We start from the raw sequence: 21,069 nt of genomic DNA, 5'->3' as shown, positions 1-21,069 counted from the left end.
ATTTGAAATATTCCCAAATTTTGTGGGAAAAAGTGACATTTTTTATGTTACAATGCTTATGTTATGTTTTAAAAGCACTCAAAGTTAATTTTATGCTTATTGTAGTTCACTACTTATGAAAAAACAGCTGGAATGATCATAGGCAATGAATTATAGGAAAATTAAAGGTTGTGCCAAAATGCATTTATTATTACTCACTCATTACTTATTCATATAGACAATAAACATAACAACAATACTTCCTGAATAATCCTTTGTGAGGTACTAAAGAAAATTGTTTTTACTTCACCGAAGTGCAATAGTATGACCTACAAATTTCACTGGACTTCTGAAGTTAAAAACTTACTTTTACTGCAGTTAATACAAAGTCATGTGTCATGGGTAGTTAAAACTAGCACAGGTAAATTTATGAGGAGAATTTAAATCCAGAGGAGAATTTAAATCCGTTCTTGCACATTATCATCATTCTCCTACAAAGGCTTGGAAAAGAGCAGAGCAAGAGTGGATGAGGTACTGGCAGTAGCAGAATCTGCTCACAAATAAAACAGAATGGCCTGCACAGCTTATTGCAAGTGCTGTATAATTATTGAATGTAACAATATGTGCAACACTAAGAACAACTGATCTCTTCCTGAAGTTAGCTAATGGTTTACTCTTTTGAAGTAGAAATGTGAGGTTAACAGAAATGGGGAAGGAGGGGTATTGCGGGTGAGGCAGGACTGCATGCACTTAATATATTCTCATGAAACTATAATTTGATTTCTTTAATTTTCAACTTTATTAATCCTCACAACTCATCAGAGATAATGGAAGCAGCTAAACCATACAGGAAGCCATCACAGCTTGTGTGATGCAACTGCCAATATTTCGGAAGATCACTTGGGTAAAAAATCCTCACTTTTGTTCAATAACACCTGTCTGCAGCAGTTGGAACTTTAGAAAATAACTGGGGTGTAATTTTCATGTGAGCAGTTAAAACGTACACTGGATCTAGTACTAATAAATGTCTTTGAACATTAACAGCAGCAACTCCTACTGAACCAGCTCTCAACTCTGGGAGGAGCAGCGGCGGCAGCAGCAGCAGCAGCAGCAGCAGCAGCTACCCATCATTGGTCCAAAAATAAGCAGTGCTGTTTATCTCAGTCCTCCCCAGAATTTTCACTGTATGTCAAAGCTACGACAGCAACATTTTGACGTCTTTTGGGTAACAGATGCACAAAGCCAGAAAGCTTTATTTCCCTCATCAGATCCCAATTATTTTGTTTATTGTGTAAATTATATCCCTAGGTGGGCCATGAGCCAAAAGCACTCCCACCCACATTACTGTTGTCAGTGGTCGATCTTTGCAGCATTCCCAAGAGCATTTTTACTTATCACCTTTCTTATAGTTTCTCTTATTTGTGGTATAGTGCTTGAATAAGCCATGGATATGGTAGTCCGACAAAGCATATACATCTCAGGAGCCCAAATTAGATACACTCAGGATCATGTAAGCCTTTGAGTTAGCAAAATCAACAGACAGACCTATGTAGGGTCTCAATCAGTATCTTTGTTGGACATATCTGAACAAACAGCCCCTTCATAGTGTTATCTTTCACAGCAGTCACCACTGCCACAGTACACAACAACAAAACTGCCCGGATGTACCCTGTTGTACAGAATAGTTTATGGGCTGTTATGCAGTCTTCTGACTTTCTTCAGGTCAAGTAACAATCAGTATCAAGTACAGCATCCTACTACTCTGTAAGTTGCAACTAAGCCTCTGGAAGTCCTAATTGTGAACTGCTATATTCACTGTTCTTGTGTACAGTACATGTCTGCCCAAAAGACAGAACAAAGCTCAGGGCATCCAATAATGCAATAAATCACCACTCATCACTGGAAAGTACAGATAACTCAGCTGAGGACATAAACTGAAAACTGGAGACAAAATATGTAGAGGGGAGAAATTTCTCAGCTTGGCACAGTGATAGCACTGATAATGACAAAATTTCATTTTTTGTTATGTTGGTTCCGGTTGCATAATAACAGAAGTGCCACTGAACAGTTTTGTTTCCACAACTTTTTACAACAGTTGTGTTGTATAAGGTTCATTCAAATTGACAATCTGTAATACTGTGATATCATAAAATTCTTTGCCATGCAGTTTACTGCAAACAAAAATGTATGCAGATCTGGAGAAGGTTTATAAGGAAATTTGTACTTCATTATTAACGTCTGAGATATGGACAATGATATTCAACATGGTTGCACTTTCCTTGAATATGATCTACATTAAGTATATCACAAAACTGCAACCACAGACAAAAACACCAAGGACGTACATAATGTGATATTGTGTGAACAGAAATTATGGTCCAATCTACGTGAAAGGTTTCGTACTGGAAGGAAGCTGCATTTGATTAATGCAAAAATGATGTTCTCCACGATACTTTGACCACTTGGATTCATACATAAAATGTGATTTTTAGTGCAAGCTTAAGACTTTTCCACTTGCTTCCATACATTCACCTTGTCAGCTTAATTAACACATTCAAAGCTGACAGTTCGCTTCCAGTGCATGAACTGATGTTTAACAATAAGGATAAGTGTTTTCAATGTGTTAATTTATGATGAAAGAAGGGATGCTCATAAACAGCCTGCAATCATGTTTTAAGTCAGCTGACACAGGAAAATATCCACAAGTCCTACATACAAGCAACAGATGGGTTCGTTCAAAGAGTAATACTACCCTGATTTTTTGTGGTCGTTTTGCTGATTTTATGAAACTTTCTTATAGGCAGATAGTAGCTTTTCTATGAACGTTTAACTATGTTAACATATCAGAGGGTGAGGAAGGCAATCTCTTGTAGATAGACCCACACAGCCAATCTTCCCATCCCTCACCAAAATCAGCACTACTACTGTTACTGTCAGAGGATGTAATCATTACACAGCATTCCTATAATTGTTAGGAGGCTCACAACTGAATGACATATGATGTTCAGGATGATGAACAATTATATAACTTATGTAGCTAAATGGTGTCCACAGGGGTGGTGAATTCAATGAGCTTTGAATTTTAACATTTGATATCAACATCATTAGCATACATATTAAAATTTAGGTGAATGTGATAATTGTAAATCAGTATATTGTACTGTAAAATTAATGTGATCTGGGAAGTCCTGGGTTCAATTTTAATTTTTTCCTGCCCTTGTCTTCCCGTAATTTGTAACTGCTAATATCTGGTCTAGTGTAGTCTAGCAGCCGTGACTAAGCATGCTCTGTGGTCACAGTGTCGTTTCTCCCACTGCTGTGGTCCCAGTAGTATTATAAGGAGCAACAACTCCATCCAATTCAGATAACAATACCTGTATGAAACCCAAAAATAAAAAAAAAAAATAAAAAAAATAAAAAATGCCCATCACAGTTGAGAGTATTAAAATCCTAATGGTTAACTGCTAAAGCATTCACAACAAAGTGCCGGAGTCTGAAGTGTACCTGAGAAGCAGTGAAGCATACTAGGTACAGAATGCTGGTTGAAAACTGAAATTGATAGCAGTGAGATTTTTGGGTAAAATTTATGTGTATATTGAAAGGGTAGGCAAATGAGAAATAGAGGTGGAATTTGTCACACAAGACAAGAAACTCAAATACACCAATACAGAAACTGAAGCTGCTTGACAGATTGATCGAACAAAACTTAAATCTCAGAGATGGGCATAAAATTATAATTGGTCCCTTTTATTGCCCACCAGTCTCATCTTCCAATGTATCAAAAACTTTAGAGAAAACCTCAGATCACTTGTATGTAAGTTCCCCAACCATACTGTAATCATAGGTAGAGACTATCTTCCAAGAATCATTTGGGAAAATTACAGTTTTGGTAATGGTGTGCATAATAAAACATACTGTGAAACATTACTAAATGCCTTCTCTGAAAACTACCTAGAACAGATAGTTCAGAACCTCGCTCATGATGGAAATATATTGGACCTAATGGAAACAGACAGACTTGACCCCCATGAGAACATCAGTGACCATGACATGGGTGCAGCAACAATGATTACCAAAGTACAAATGACAACTAAAACAAGCAGAAAGATATATATGGTCAGTAAACTAGACTAAAAAAATCAGTAGTGTCACATCTCAAAGAGGGAGTTGAAACTTTCAGCACAGGGCAGGAACATGTACAGGAACTATGGTTCAAGTTTAAGAGACTAGTTGATCAAGTACTGGTTAGATATGTACCCAGTAGAGCAGTTCATAATGAGTGGGACCCTCCATCGTATACAGTCACTGTAAAGAAACTTCTAAAGAAATAGAGGCTACTGCATAATAGGTGTAAAACACAGCATAGGACTATAGACAGGGAGATGCTGAATCAAACATGTTTGGCTGTCAGGAGAGCACTGTGTGAAGCCTTCAATGACTACCATAGCAGAATACTGTCAAAATGATTTTGCACAAAACCCAGGGATATTCTGGTCATATGTAAAGGCTGTTAGTGGCACCACAGTTAGCATACAGTCCCTAGTGAATGAGACAAGAACTGAAACTGAGGGTAGTAAATCAAAAGCAGAAATGCTTAATTCTGTTTTAAAATGTTCCTTTATGAAAGAAAACTCAGGAGAACTGCCCCAATTTAATCGTCATACCAATGAAAAGATGAATGAAATAAGTATTAGTGTCAGTGATGTTGAAAAACAGCTGAAACCATTAGAATTTAACAAACCTCCAAGGCCTGATGGGATCCCTATCACATTCTATACTGAATTTGTGGTTGAGTTAGGCCCTCTTCTACCTATAATCTATCCTTGATCCCTTGAACAAAAAAACGTGCCAGTTCTTGGAAAAAACCATGGGTCACAACCGTCTGCAAGAAGGGTAGTAGAAGTGATCCACAAAACTACTGTCCAATATCAATTTGTTATAGAATCTTAGAACATATTCTGAGCTTAAACATAATGAGGTATCTCTAACAGACTGAACTCCATGCCAATCAGCATGGATTCTGAAAACATCAGTCACGTGAAACTCAACTTGCACTTTTCTCACATGACATACTGAAGGCTTTTGGATTAAGGCAGGCAGGTAGATGAAGTGTTTCATAATTTCCGAAAAGCATTTGACTCAATACAATTGTATTTACACTTATTGTAAAAGTATGATCATACGGGGTATCAATTGATATTTGCAACTGTATCGAGGACTTTTTGGTAGGGAAGACACAGCATGTTATTTTGGATGGAGAGTCATCGCCAGATGTAGAAGTAACTTTGGGTGTGCTGCAAGGAAGTGTGTTGGGGCCCTTGTTGTTTATGCTGTATATTAATGACCTTGTAGACAATATTAATAGCAACCTAAGACTTTTTGCAGATGATGCAGTTATCTATAATGAATAATGTCTGAAAGAAACCGCATAAATATTCTGTCAGATCTAGATAAAATTTCAAAGTGGTGCAAAGATTGGTAACTTGCTTTAAATGTTAAAAAATGTAAAACTGTGCACTTCACACAATGAAAAAAAACATAGTATCCTATGACTATATTATCAATGAGTAACTGCTGGATTCAGCCAATTCATTCAAATACTTGGGTGTAACACTTTGTGGGGATATAAAAGATATGAAATGGTATGATCACATAGACTCAGTTGTGGGTATAGCAGGTGGTCAACTTCGGTTTATTGATAGAATACTGGGGAAGTGCAATCAGATGCTGAATCAAACATGTTTGGCTGTCAGGAGAGCATCGTGAGGTGGTGAACAGTGATGTGTTTAAGCACTGGTTTTTTATTCATTACAGTGTTCCAGGGAGAGTTGAGTGATAATGAAGGATAAGCACAGTTACAATTCAAAAATGGACATAACTTCTAATTCAAACTACAAGGAGGGAAGATATTACACAGTGGCCAGAAGAGAGAAATATTTCTTTTGGACTGCTATGCGAAAGCATGAGATGTTGGAGAATGTATGGCATGACAAGCATCTTTATAATGTTTGAACTTGACTGCTTAGTAGCAGAAACTGCATGTAAGGATGCAAAGCTTCCATTTTATCATTGCAAATCCAAGGTAATAGGAAATATGTGTTGTGCAAATGAAATTAAATATGGCATCCAGAAATTGCACATTCCAATTAAAGATGTGCAGAATTTACTTGTAGAAGCTATTGATAATGTTACTGTGAAATACTGGATTAAGTTAATAGGCCACATGGAAGAGTCTCAAGAAAATGACTTTCTGAAGGAATGCATCTAGCAAAATTTTGCAGGAAATTTTTTAATAGCTTAAAATGACTCCTTGGGCACAGAATATATGGGCGTAACATTGAAAAGCGATATGAGGTCGAACAAGCATGTGAAAACTATGGTATGGAAGGCAAATGGTTAACTTTGGCTTATTGCGAGAATTTTAGGAAAAGAGTGGTTCACCTGTACAAAGAGACCGAATATAGGATGCTGGTGCAACGTATTCTTGAGTAATGCCTGAGGATTTGGATCCATACCAGGTTGGATTGAAGAAAGATATCGAAGAAATTCAGAGGAGGCTGTTAGATTTGTAACTAGGAGGTTTGAACAAACCGCAAGTGTTACAGAGATGCTTCAGCAACTCAAATGGGAATCTCTAGAGGGAACGTGGTGTTCTTTTTGGGAAACACTATTAAGAAAATTTAGAGAACTGGCATTTGAAGCTGACTGCTGAGCAATTCTACTGCCACCAACATACATCACGCATAAGGATCATGACGACGAGATACAAGAAATTAGGGCTCATACGGAGGCGTACACACAGTTGTTTTTCCCTCACTCCATTTGCAAGTGGAACAGGAGGGGAAATGACAAGTAGTGGTACAGATACCCTCCCCCGCACACCTTACAGTGGCTTGCGGAATATTGATGCAGATGTAGATGAATGAAAACACAGAAAGGTTAAATAATGGAATTATGGCTGCTGTTTCACTACTGTATTTTTTTTAATAACAATTCTGCAGTCATAACAAACTATTAAAAATAAAATGTTGCCTACTTTTGGTTGTAAAATCTTTATTGGCGTATTTCGGTGACCACATATTTCCAAGTGAGCATCTTACCACAGTGTTCAATGCTATCTTGTACAAACATCTTCCTTAACCCTTTCCACTCCAATGGCGAGTGGTGCTCGACATTGGAAATCTTGTCTTCCACTCTGATGTCGAGCCTCATTCGACACAATTTTTCATAGCTCTCACATGGTCCATTTTTAATCCTGACTGTACTAAAGCATCAAAGCTGCATAGTACTGGCATTTAGGAAAACCTATGTTGATTCTGTGTCTAACTGTAGCTGTTGTGTTTAGTGAAATGACGATGGAAACCATCCGCCCTTAAATGTTCCAACAAATACCAAACATTAAAAACTTTTGTATTGTAATGCTTATCTAAATATATTTGAATGAAAGCACACTTTTTGTCAATAAGTGGCCTTGTTGTTTCCACAAAGAGACTCGTGCAATTTTCTGTGGCACTTGCATTGTTACTTAAAAATTTTAAACATGTTTTGATAATTAATAAGCAAACAATTAGAGGAAAAAAGTACGCAAGGTCACTAGTAATTTCAGCTAACACTCATGTGATACACGTAAGCAGAGCCGACCTTTTGAAAATTAATGATTTTTTAAACTCTTAATTACATAAAAATAACACGTATTTTGTGAGAATATTGACTGAAACTGTTTTTCTTTATGTTATAATCACTCACAATAACAACAATACAAAACATATTTCTAACAAAGGAAAGTTGTCTATTATGAACTCACTTTCCACCCGGACACGTCCTGGTGATTTTTCTGTAACACAGTCGCTAAATCTGACACTAAAACTGCTCAATATGTTTAAAATAACAAATTATAGGTGCAAATAAACTCAATTATGTTACCTTACTGCCCCAACCTCCTAGCCATAAGCCACCCTTCCCCTAGACTTCTGCCTCCCTCCCGACTACTTTTTCCGCCTCATCTGCTCCCCTGCTCCACCCAACACAACTTTATCAGACTACTGTGGTGGGACACTGTAGACATGTATGTGTATGTGCATTTTGTAGTAGTTAGCACTGGAGGAGGACACTGAAAGCTCAGGAACATTTGAAATCTTTTTCGTGTGTCTGTCGAACGATCAACACCTCAACTATACAGTGAATGGTTACATTTATTCCTTTCATTATTTGTAATCCACCCAGAATTTTCTAGTATCATACAAGTGTCAAACATCCTTGTTGACAGTACAGTTTGACAGCAAGGCTTGACATATTAGATTCTACGCTCACAGGTGCACGCCTAATGGCTTCCGATTTCTGCTGAATTAGGTCTATGGTGAGACTGTGGATGGAAGAAGCAAAATGTGGAGGGAAGGGTACTTTCCACACCTGGCTCTCCAGCCACCAATTTCTCTGCCACGCTTTCAGACAATGTCCTTCCTCGAGTTAACCAACTACGACTACACACAGAGGTGGTGCTACACGTCATATGGTGAGATTTTTATTACAAGGATTGTACACTTACAACATCTTTGGTGCTGTATTTTACTGCTTCGCAAGTTTGACCATAAAAAGAATTTCACAATTTTTTTGTGTTTGCAGCAACAGAAGTATTGATAAACTTACAACTACTCCATTTAGTGAACAGATATAAAAGTAAAATTCACCTGAAGACTTGTTTCACGTAATTCATCAACTCTGGGCCTATACCACCACCAGCTAACATTGTCACAGCATGGCGTCCTCCATACTGAGCTATGGGGATGGCATCCTGAGGAGTCCATGAACAAAAATTAAACAATAGCAGTAACCAAATACAGCACTAGAATAACATTATACACCTACATCCAGAATAGTTTGTGCATTATAGTCTACATGATGATTTAGCAGGGTGTCCAGCAATTTTTTATATATATATATATATATATATATATATATATATATATATATATATATATATATATATATATATATGATGATGTGACTTACCATACGAAAGCACTATATATATATATATATATATATATATATATATATATATATATATATGATGATGTGACTTACCATACGAAAGCACTGGCAGGTCGAAAGAAACACAGACACATACATACACACAAAATTCTAGCTTTCGCAACCAACGGTTGCTTCGTCAGGAAAGAGGGAAGGAGAAGGAAAGACGAAAGGATGTGGGTTTTAAAGGAGAGGGTAAGGAGTCATTCCAATCCCGGGAGCGGAAAGACTTACCTTGGGAGGGGGGGGGGGGGGAGAAGAAGACGGGTATATACTCGCGCGCGCGCGCGCACACACACACACACACACACACACACACACACACACACACACACACACACACACACACACACATCCATCCGCACATACACAGACACAAGCAGATATATATATATATATATATATATATATATATATATATATATATATATATATATATTTTTGTGATCAATTTTATGACGGGGGCTATACTCTGAGGAAAAAAGGAAACAATACCTCGGAATGAACTTGGTTCACTTTAACCAAGAAATAAACATACCAGGATCTGACAAATTAAGTGTAAAATGTAATTTGAATAAAAAAAATACAGAAAAATTAGAATGAGACTAGGTTTCAAAGATATCTTAGTAAAAAATTGCAGTTTTTACAAAGAGATCTAAGAATAATATTCAAATACTGTTTGAGCAAAATGATTATGGAAGGAATAGCAATAGACTAGACAGATATTTTGTAATGATAGAACTACTGCTTGAAATTGAGAAACCTCTTTCTCAGCATTTTAAATTAGGTCCCCCCCTTAGCTTTTTTCTATTCACTTTCTTCTTTCTCCAGTTTTCTTTTGAAGACTTTTCACCATGTGCATTTTGGAAGCTATGTATTAACTGCTTTGTTATAGTTACAGAGACAAAAGCCCTGTTATCTTGACTGCATCAGGAAAAGCACAAAAAGCTGTGAAAGAGGCTTGTCAAATTTTTGATCAGAATAGAGCTATTCAGAAAAATCTTTTCCAAGGCTGGCATTGCCATGGACGAGAATGCAAGCAACCTTGATAAATCTCTTCACATTTTCATGTCCACTCTTGATCACAATGACCATCATCCAGAACTGATTGATGTGAACATGATCCCCATCAAATTCTTTGAGGATTTCCTTTACTGACATGGTTTCTACTACATTTTGGAACTCATCGGCAATGGCATCAGGCTCGTGACCACCAAAGTGATTTAAGGTAATGAGATGCGTCAATGCTATGGCCTAAATGTCTTTTCTCATAGGTACCGTTAATTGCCACTTCTGGGTCTAAAGTTGGAATGTCCTTCATAACAGAGTATGCCAAGGGTAATTTATCCAGAACTTTGGTTACCATACTCTTCATAAATGTAAGGCATTCATTCCAGAATGCAAACACATCTCCCCCCCCCCCCCCCCCCCCCGTAGACCAACAGCTTTCTTTGGTTCTGTACCTGATGTCCACTTTCTGAGGTTGTAACTAATTAATGTTGTCATTCAGATTTTCTCCTTATTCTCTGGCCACAGAATGGAGGGAAGTATAGAGAAGTGAAGTTAAGGGGGCATCTGACTGAAATTTAGTCAGAAACTACTCAACCTGAGTTTCCAGTCTCAAAAAAGGTGAAATGAGCTATCAGCATCTTGACCCTCAAAGACACACACACTACTTGGTTGCTATGACTCTTAGGATTCCAGTAGCAACCTCAGGTTTCAGTTTTACCGACTTCCGTCCCTATTTACTTTACACATTTTTAAATAGCCGTTAATATTTGCTGAGCCCAGACTGAAACCATTTTATTTTCCACAATGGTGCAAAACTTCTGCAGTAAAACAGAGGTGCTTGTAATATTTCTGAACTCAGCTTGGTGGAAAAAAACATGTTTAATAAATTATATGAAGCTCTCAGAAGCTGAACAAGATTCCAACTACTGTTAATACAACCTGTCCCAAGGTATAAAACCATGGGACCCTCTGGATTACCACCTGAACGACTTGCCTTTTCAGATTTACCTTAGATTGGGGTGCACCTGTCCAAAATCCTCCTAAATCTTTTGCAGCACATTTTCTCAAAAAAACTGAAGTAAGATACTTCCTCAAAACGTGGCCCAATGTACTTTTCTAAAGACACAAAAGCAGATCAAACTCTTGACACTACCATGTCAGAAACAGCAACAACATTCTGTAGTTGTTTAGTGAAGAATAGCTCTAGTCCAAAACAATGCTATAATTTACTTTTAGCTCTTGAAGCTGCATTTTAGAGGCAAAGTTACCGTCTAGGAACATAACTGATAAGAGGTTAACAAGCTTCCAATGTCATGAGAAGATAGGAGTCTCACAGCAGCCAAAAAACACAAATGGATCTCTGCCTTCATCACAGCATCCCTCTACATGTAATCTAGCATTATCGGCCATCAGCCAGAAGTTTCTGCAGTATGTGCTTGATGTGACTACCTCAGAGTAGGACCTGGTTGCTGGGACACACCACAACGGCATGCTGAAATCTAAGCCTGTATCACAGCAGACTAAAATTACATGCATGCCAACTAGGAATACTACTTTTCTTTCCTGAAAGTGGCAATTTTTTGCAACCTACATTTCTTTCTTTCTTATGAACAACTTCCATCCCATCCCCTCACCTACCATCTTTTGCTGACTAGGTCCAAAGGAAGGCAATAAAATCTTCCTTGTGTGCATGTGATTGAAAGTAGTTCTTATTGACTAAGACCAACAGCAGCATCAGAAATGTTAGCCAGTGAGAATATAAATGATGCAAAGAGTTGCTCCCCCCCCCCCCCCTCCCCCCTGCCAATGCCCAAGCCACCAACTCCCACAATCCCCAGCCACCCTCTGGCCACCTGCATTTCACTGTTCCCATTGTAGGCTTCAGCTCAATGTTAACTAAACCAACAACCACGTGCCAAAGTGCAATGACTGCTTGTTAGTGTTCTAATCACACTATTTTATACTTAATGCTACAGAGCTGTAATCACACTTATTTGTATACAATGCAGTCAGATCAATAGCTGTTGGTACATACAACAGTAATTTTTCGGTATACATCCAAAACAATGTACAGCATGCAAACCTATCATGCCTTAGTATTCCTGGTTCAAAATAAACGGATTTGAATGAGCCACAAACTCTCCTAAAAACATCTGTCTCAGTGATTGCATACTGTTTGTGAACAAGGCAATACTTACATTAGAACATACGTAAATGGAAACTGCACTAATTACTCCACACAGATACTTGCTCGTCACATCACGTCACAAAAGCACAAACCCATGGCACAACAACAAACTGGGGTAGGATGGCCAGGTTGCAGCAGCAGTCATACAAGCTATTCCATACCAACAACAACAAACTTCCACACAGCTTGTCTGGACTCCACCAGGTTGGGCTGATTGGCTGCTGTATTGGACTGAATGAGGGAAGCGATTGGGAGATGCCAAAACCCAGGTGGAGGTCGGTTGCACAGCATGGATCTGAGGGTGAATGGTGACAGCAGCATTTCATCAAGCCAAGCAGAAGTAAAAGAAATGTCTCTGCCCGGAATCAAATCAAATATCATGGCTTTTCGAGGGATTTTAGGTAAAACACAAAAATTCCCTTCCCCTATTTTCCTGGATGCTGGACACCCTGTTTATTAGTTTTTGAACACAGATTATCCCAGTTCCCTTTATTTATTTAGTTACTTACAATTTATTTTCAACAAAAATTCTTATCACATTTGTCTGCAGAATCAAAAAACAAACTGTCTCACATGTGATACAAAGTCTTAAAAATATTTATTTCATGACACCCTGTGATAATGTATGAGATTGCAGTTCTCATACTTCTGCTTTTAAAACAGGGGGCTGTTACTAAGCATATCTCTTAACACACAATTCTGTGGTTGTTAATCCTAAGAGTACGGCTTTTCAAGAAGTGTGTCGTCAAATCCTTGGGAGGAACTGTACATGCAAAATTATCATTAAAAGATTTTCTCAATTTTCTCAGCTTTATATAGTACATGCACAACTGAAACACTTTCAAGTAAACAAGGCATTATTACGTATTGGTGTAGAGACTGGGAGAGGCAAAGGAATTTACATTATCAAACTGAAATACTAATTAACAAGTACTGAATGAAATTTTTTCATTAAAAACAACTTATTTTATTTATATCAATAATACTGTTTTTAATATTATGTTTTTTTACTCATAATCTCTACAAATAAAGTGCTTTACTTTCTATTCAATGTTCTGCATTTCTCTACCCAACTTAAATTTGCTATGAATACCTTTTAAGACAAATGAAACATGTAAAATACAAGGTGGAATATTGGAGTTAGAATGTAAGGTCACAAAAAACTTACAACCTTGCCACAATAATTTAATTTGTAAATGCCTGTCAGAGGCACAGGTTTTAAATGAAAATGGAATGACATTCCTTGCTGAAGGTGGCTTAATTCGGTACTGCCACAAAGCAGTTAACAGAAATTTCAAGTGGTTGGGAGATGGTAGCTTCAAGAGAAAGAAGCCCAATGACAGCTACAGGTCCACTTACTTAGCATATTAATGGTATATTGCAGCAGCATTGTCAGAAGTACAACTGAACCATTTTATTAGCTATTTATATGCAATGCCAGTGTGACTAGTAATCAGATAATGTTCAACAGCTCACTGAAGGAAGGAAAACTAGAGCTTAATGCCCTGTCAAGAGTGCAGTCATTATAGAAAGCGCACAAAATCTTATTACGAATGGATGAGGAAGGAAATCGACCATGTTCTTTTCAAAGGGACCATCCCAGCACTGGCCTAGAGCGAAATAGAACACACAACCGTAGAGTGTCGAGACAGGAAAGTGACCAGAAAAATGGAATAACTGCTTAATTGCTAATAGGTCTACATCAGCTCAGGGGTTATAATCACACATTACCAGTGTTGTCTGTGTTAATGTCGCTTCATATAACTTTTAAATTTGAATTCTTCATTTGCGTGGCCACAGTGTCTGCAGCTGCTTTACAATTACTAAAGGTACTTAAAATACAGGGTGTCAATAAAGTCCCTTTACAACTTCAAAATTATATTGCAATGGTAGTTAGTGAAATATTTTAACTAAATTTCTTTTAATGTAATCACTGTTTAATACAGTTTTTATATATACTAAAATTTTTCGTTTCAGATACTGTGTTAATGGAAGAAACTGAACCTCTATAAAATGGCCACTCCTCAAGAGAAGGCAAAATGTGTGTCCTGGTTTATTGAGGCAAAATCGGATGTTCAGACTCAATGAAACTTCAGAATGAAGGATGGAAGAGATCCACCATCGCACCCATCAATCCGTGAATTGCACAAAAAATTTATGGAGACAGGGACATTGTTGGATAAAGAGAAGACATCGATCACATTTTAAACGTCTTCAATCGTTCAGCTATGAAGTCCATCCACACTGCTGCCAGACAGTTGCAACTACCACGTTCGACTATGCATAAGGTCCTCCAAAAGAGCTTTTGGTTGTAAGCTTACAAAGTGCAACTATTAGAGACACTTGAGCCAAATGACAAGCCAAAATGGACAGAGTTTGCACTCAATATTCTGGAACACCTTTCAGAGAATGAAGCATTCCTCAAGCAAGTTTGTTTCAGTGATGAGGCAACTTTTCTTGTTTCTGGGACAGTAATCAGACACAGTGTGAGAATCTGGGGATCTGAACACCCCCATGTGACTAGAGAGCTTCACCGTGATAGTCCAAAAGTGAGTGTGTAGGGTGGAATCATGTGCAACTGAATAAGTGGTCCATTTTTCTTCAACGAGTCAACAATTACTGCAGATGCTTACCTCGACCTTCTGACCGAATAAGTAGCACCACGATTGATTGATTTACAATCAACTATAATTTTCCAGCAAGATGGTGCATCACCACATTGTTGACTGCATGTTCATTGATTCCCCAATGAAACATTTCCAGACAGATGGATTGGGAGGAATGTGCCAAATCCTTGGCCACCGCAAAGGATTTGTAACGCCACTGCCACCATTGATGATGCTATGCAACAGCGAACATGGCAAGAAATCGAGTACTGTCTTGTGCTTCATGTAACTAAAGGCCCCCATATAGAGGTCTATTAAACACTGTCAAAATTTTTTTTTATAAACACTGATTACAATAAAAGGAATGTTGTTAAAATATTTCAACAACTGCTGTTGTAATAAAATTTTGAAGTTGTAAAGGGACTTTATGGACACCCTGTATATCTCTGAATTTCTAAAATTTTAGTACTTGCAGAGACAGATTTTAAAGACTTAATAAGTTTGGGCTGGCTATTACTGATTATACACCTGTTCTAATTGATCTCCTAATCCCCGTGCTTTTTTGTCAGTAACCACTCCTGCAATAACAACATTATGGTCAATTACACCAGTCCCATTTTGAAAGTGTCATATCTATTTGATATTAGGACAATTGTGATCATCGCATTCCTTGACCATAGCTTAATTATACACCTGGCTCATAATTGGAAGAGAAATGCAAATTGTTATCTAGTAAAACAAAAAAAATCCTCATTCTTGTTCTCTAGTTTTCAATACTATCCATCCAGCCGAGGAAAGGGAGGGAAAAAAAGGGAAAGGTGTACCTTATACAACTTAACACTTACCACACGTTTTGCAACTGGCATTTTATGCTGAGCTTCAAAGTCAGTGAGCACTTCTGCCTGTGAACAGTGGAACATCTCTATTGTATACATCATATAGTCAACAAAGGCAGTATCAAGTATAACATACTAGATGCTTGAAATGGTACCATGTTAATAACATTCAATAATTGGATGTACTGTGTTTATGTAATATCTCAAACGAAACTTAACTATACACAAAGTAAAATAATAATAAGAACACAAGAAACTATATGATGCAAAAAAAGTACACACTGTTGTATGACACGACCTCGGAATATGCATGTGTGCTGAAGAACTGCCAAACATTTCTAACATACAAATTAATTACATGTACTAAGACATAACAGAACTGGTACCACATGAAAGAACTCTTACATATTTAGTATGCTGACTAAGGACAATTCCTTAATGGACTCTAAATCTCTGTCTAAATTATGCAGTGCATCACATGGAATAATTATTACCACCCAATGTTAGATTATGTAAATATTGAACAAATACACACATATATTTTATTATCCAGCCATTTTACACCCCAACCATCTCATCTGACAAAAAAGAAATCTTGGGTCAATGGAAGCAGCCAATTCCACCAATCTGCTTTGACCTGTGACATAATAGTGCTGTTGTGTGTGACATCACTACAGCATGGAGTTTTTGAGTTGTTTGTGTTTGTAGACGTCATGTGTTATATTCGATGGTGCCCACTGGTGGTGGATGTAGACATGCTGAGTTTAATTATAGTATTGGTTCATTCGTTTGTTGTCATTGTGCTATGTGGTTCTGAGTTTAGGAAGTTCGTGCGCGATAATGTGGGCAGTGGAAGTGTTTTCAGTGAGTTATTAAGGTCTTTATTTGTTTATGTATTGGGATTTTTGTTAAATCTGATTAGTTTGGTGTAGTGTATCACTGCATCTTGAGATGGGTGATGACATGATGCCTGCCATACACTTTCTGCAGATTTTGGTCTTATTGCTAAATATGTTACATGTCAAGTTTGTGGCAACAACATGAAATTGATGCGAGTTCCGGCAGTTCATACCGTGTGTGTGTGTGTGTGTGTGTGTGTGTGTGTGTGTGTGTGTGTGTGTGTGTCTGTGTGTGGGAGGGGGGGGGGCACTTGCACACACTTTGTAGGCAACATAGATGGTATTGCCAGAGACATTTGTTAGTATGTGATTTTTTTTTTAGTTTTATTCTGTAGTAATTATGAAGTTTTGTGTGTTGTGTATATATGGTAGGTCGGTCATGTTTTAATTGATGTAGTGAATATGGGATATTTGGGTTTTTGAGTTATTGGTTTTGGTGGTTTTGGTTCCACTTTTCGGAGTTGTCGCTGTTTGTTGTTTGGTATCAATAATTACAGTTGAGCTATGCAGGTCAAGGGAAATGTCTCATTCCTGTGGTTTTGTCAGTGTAGCAGAGTTCTGTGATTTAAAGTTTTTAGGCTATTATTTGTTGTGGTATGAAGCCACTTTTTTTTACTGTTGTACATTTGGCTTGTCCCTGCCTCAAACCCACAATTTTCTGTGGTTGTCCCATTAGTTTGATTTTATTTTTGGAGTGAGACATTGTGTCATTTTTCCTTTTGTTCGCGTTTGTTGGTCTGTGTATGTAGTGACGTCACTTTGTATATGCTGGAAGTAGCCATTTCCGCCATACTGACGACATCACAGGCCAAAGCGGATGGGTGGAATAAGACACTTCTGTAATGTATTTATCCGACATCAGCAGATGCCCACATTTTTGCCTCACAGTGTTATCTATTTTTACTGTCAATGACATTGTTCTCAGCATAATGGTTTAAAAACAACAACACTATAATTAAAGCCAGACCATTTGAAATTAGTTTCACTAGTTTTTGGTATGAGAATATTACAAATGTCCGACAATTCTATTTTGTGTCCTATTTTAAATGTTTCCTGACACCTCAATTGTCCATTCAGTGTTCCCTTCCTTATAAGACTGATCATAAGTTATCATTTAGTTAACATTAAATAATTTTTTTCACCTTGGCAGCTGAAATATATACCAATAAGTTGCATGTGCTGAAATCTATAAAGGGCAGCTTATTTATAACATCTATTAATACAGCTATTGCTTTTCTAAATATACCTTGTTTCTTACTAAAGAAGATAACCAATAATATTAACACCAAACCACACAAATCAATACTTATTAAGTGATATCAACTCCAAAGAACAGTTTTGTTTTTATAAGGAGTTTCTTTCCTGTATGTGTTACCTGCTTAGCTATGAAGGAAAGGCTGTATGAAGTGTTCCTGCCATTTCATTTCTGATACAGTCCTATGTGTGTCACTCAAAATAACTAACAGAACACCTAATACTTTCACTTCAGTTACACCATTATTTCATACCATAAATGTTAATTTGTAATGACCTATCAAAGATCACTACTCTTTTTCCTTACTTTGAAATTGTAATTATTATTATTATTATTTTCATTTTATATCACACTGAAAAGCTGTTTTCATACTCATCTGGTAATATTTTCAACACACAGGTTGTAAAAGTACGACAACAATCGCTTTAATTCTGTCCCCCCCCCCCCCCCCCCCACTTGAATAGTTTCAATTTTTTCCTGAATCATAGTGCACCTTGTCGGAGGATTAAGACTCTTCTTTGGACTGTACTTCAAATCCCACCTCCAAGTTTTCTTTTACATCATTAGATCATACATTGACATCTGCAGGAGCATAATCATACAATTCATATGGATTCCAAACAGAATTGTCTAACACAAAATAAGGTAAAATCACTATAATATTTCCCTTTCATTTTTACAATGGATAGGAACTGCAATATTTTTGTCAACCATATGGTGAGTTCTCCTCCCCTCCAGTCCAGAATTAGCCATGTAAGACCACCCATCACTGCAGCAGCTTCCTGTTCCCTGCCAAGTACTTCCCCAAACTTTCTTCTCTTACCTGCATTCCACAAATTGCAATCCGTCAACCATATTTCTGGTGTTTGGTTTTCTGCCTTATGTGAACATTGCTTGATACAGCATAAACAATCACATCATGATGACAGTATATAGCTTTCATTCTACCTCTTTGATCATCTGTCGAGCCTGGAGGTCTAATGATGCCAGGAGACCAAAATGCTGTGGGGTTGAATCCTGGTTGGACAGTACAATATTTCACTCTGCCTTTAACCTAGCCTTCACCTCTTATGATGTGAAGATTCACTAGTAACTACACATGGTTCATATTCTATGCTGAAATGTAGCTCCCATTTCCCCATTAGGACTACTGGGGTACGGTAGGCACATGTTGCACTAGTAACATCCAATTTAATGCCCTGAACCAAGCGATTAAGCCACACACATTTATTGTTATAATTTGATCTAATCACAGGGAAACACAAAATACTGAGTACTGCTACCACAAACTTTCACCATCAATACTCCAACTACTACCGTATTCACCTTCACTTCTGCCATGCAGTGAGTATAATCATCCAAGTGATTCTTTTAATTACATCTCTTCTCATTCCTGGCACCAAAATTACTTGGTTTGCAGTCCTGTTCTGTTGACTTCTTGTACTTGCCATTCCTAATGCACATGTGTTCCTTTCACTTTCAAACTTCTTGTTCCTCCACCATGAAATTTTGTTTTCCGCACCGAAATTTTTTTCACGGAAACAGTTTTCATTAAAGCTTGCTCATTTGAAGTCCTCAATTGTTTATAAGTCCCTGTTTACATATCTGATGAAAGATAAGCAATATTCCTTGATCCATCCATCAATTGACTTCTCTGCCCACATTCTGTGCTTTCTACACCTTCATTTCACTGAACTGTACATACTAGAAATAGGAATACTGCTAATTTCATGGGCAAGATAATGTCTGCCACAGCTAAAGAATTTTGTTTCTAAAAAGAAGCTGTATTATTTAATGTAAACATGAAATGTTACTTAGCAGAAGTACTTGCACGCCGTACCAGAACATGCATGAAAAACAAATATTTCTCTTATCTAAAAAGATGCTGCTACCAAAAGGAACAAAAAACCTAGCTGAGAATCACGCAGCATACACAGCAGAGAGATATTATCCACAGACACACAAGTTCAACAATATTATCGAGCCCTTTTCTCTGTCAAGCTACATACCATTATTTATGGAGACTATACACTCTTCAGCATATTTCAAAAATGCTAACTCTCTCCTATAACATAAAAAATAATATAGGGGAGTTTAGCCTGCAGTCGTACAATACATCAGACAGACAGATCTTATATTGCCATCAATCAATGTCAACAGACCCAAAATTGTTTTTCTGTTAACAGTGATGGGTATGAATCCCACAAACATATTGTTCTAACTAGAAGTTTACATTCTGAGTGAAGACTAAAGTGAGAGTACTCAGCATCCCAATGACGTCATCCTAAGAAGCACTAAATAGAACATAGGTATCGCTTACTTTACATCCAAAATGATACACAGGGTTGAACAACAGTTGGCCAAAACCAATTATTAACACACAGACTTCGCATCAATACTTAGTCTCTGACGATTCGGTTAAAACGTATTAACCTGTCGTCAGGTTCAAGTTTGTAAGATACGTTGGCAAAAATACAATACACTATATATGTTATGCATGCTAACGACGAAGTTAGGAATTAATCATGATACATTGCATTTTGGCATACCTTCTTCGTTATAAGATTTCGTACTTGAATGGCGCCACCATTTTTTACCACCATAGGTATCCTTCTGCTAACTGTGGCTGCCATAACTAAGCTGATGTTAATTCGAATAGAACAGCTGTCACCGGCTAAGATTTCAACTTCGTCTGTATAATAATTTAATTGTTAAGCCCTTCGACCGGCGTGTATATCAGCTGGGTAAAGGGCATGAAACTTATCGATATCCGGTGTTATTAAAAAATCAATATCGACAGTTACTAATCGATACTATTAATCGACATTGAAGAATTTTATTTTTCTTCGATTGTGTCCTACAATTTAATCGACTTGGAAGGATTTGGTTGTTTTTTGAATGCTTTCTACAGTTTAATTGTATTAAATTCATTGACATAATATAACGGAACCGATGAGGTGAACTGAGCGAAATGCAGCGACATGAAATGATGTCAGTGAAGTACATTTAGGAGCTCAAATGTAGTTTATATGTCGTTACTAGTGAAAAATTGTGCGATACCAGGACATGAAACTGGATTTCCCCCTTACTATTGGCAGTCCTGTTAAACACGGAACTACATCAGGACGCTTCGAGGCCTGCATCGTATATCCAGTGTCAGTAATAACACCACAGAAAGACTTATTGCCACAGTTTTGTGAGAATCACATCACTGAGAGGACATTGGCTTATCCTGCCGTACCAGTTGAATTAATTTTCGATGAAC

At 37.4% G+C, this 21,069-nt stretch overlaps 1 protein-coding gene across 3 annotated transcripts in view; it reads right to left on the bottom strand.

Annotated features, from left to right (window-relative positions):
* Positions 1-20,586, bottom strand: part of LOC126470511 (isocitrate dehydrogenase [NAD] subunit gamma, mitochondrial) — a 120,128-nt gene extending 99,542 nt beyond the window's left edge. For 2 of the 3 annotated variants that reach the window (XM_050098409.1, XM_050098411.1), the window contains exons 1-3: positions 20,354-20,586; positions 15,660-15,716; positions 8,667-8,770 (exon numbers count right to left, since the gene is read on the bottom strand). In XM_050098409.1, the coding sequence (XP_049954366.1) occupies positions 8,667-8,770; positions 15,660-15,716; positions 20,354-20,437 (245 nt within the window). In that variant the 5' untranslated portion in view covers positions 20,438-20,586. The remainder of the gene's footprint in view (positions 1-8,666; positions 8,771-15,659; positions 15,717-20,353) is intronic. The other variant, XM_050098410.1, reaches the window with a different exon arrangement.
* Positions 20,587-21,069: the final 483 nt, after the last annotated feature.

This window comes from Schistocerca serialis, chromosome 3, assembly GCF_023864345.2.
Source record: "Schistocerca serialis cubense isolate TAMUIC-IGC-003099 chromosome 3, iqSchSeri2.2, whole genome shotgun sequence".
Classification (NCBI taxonomy): Eukaryota; Metazoa; Arthropoda; class Insecta; order Orthoptera; family Acrididae; genus Schistocerca; species Schistocerca serialis.
Note: the sequence above shows the minus strand (reverse complement) of the source record. Positions and strands in the feature narration are given on the sequence as shown.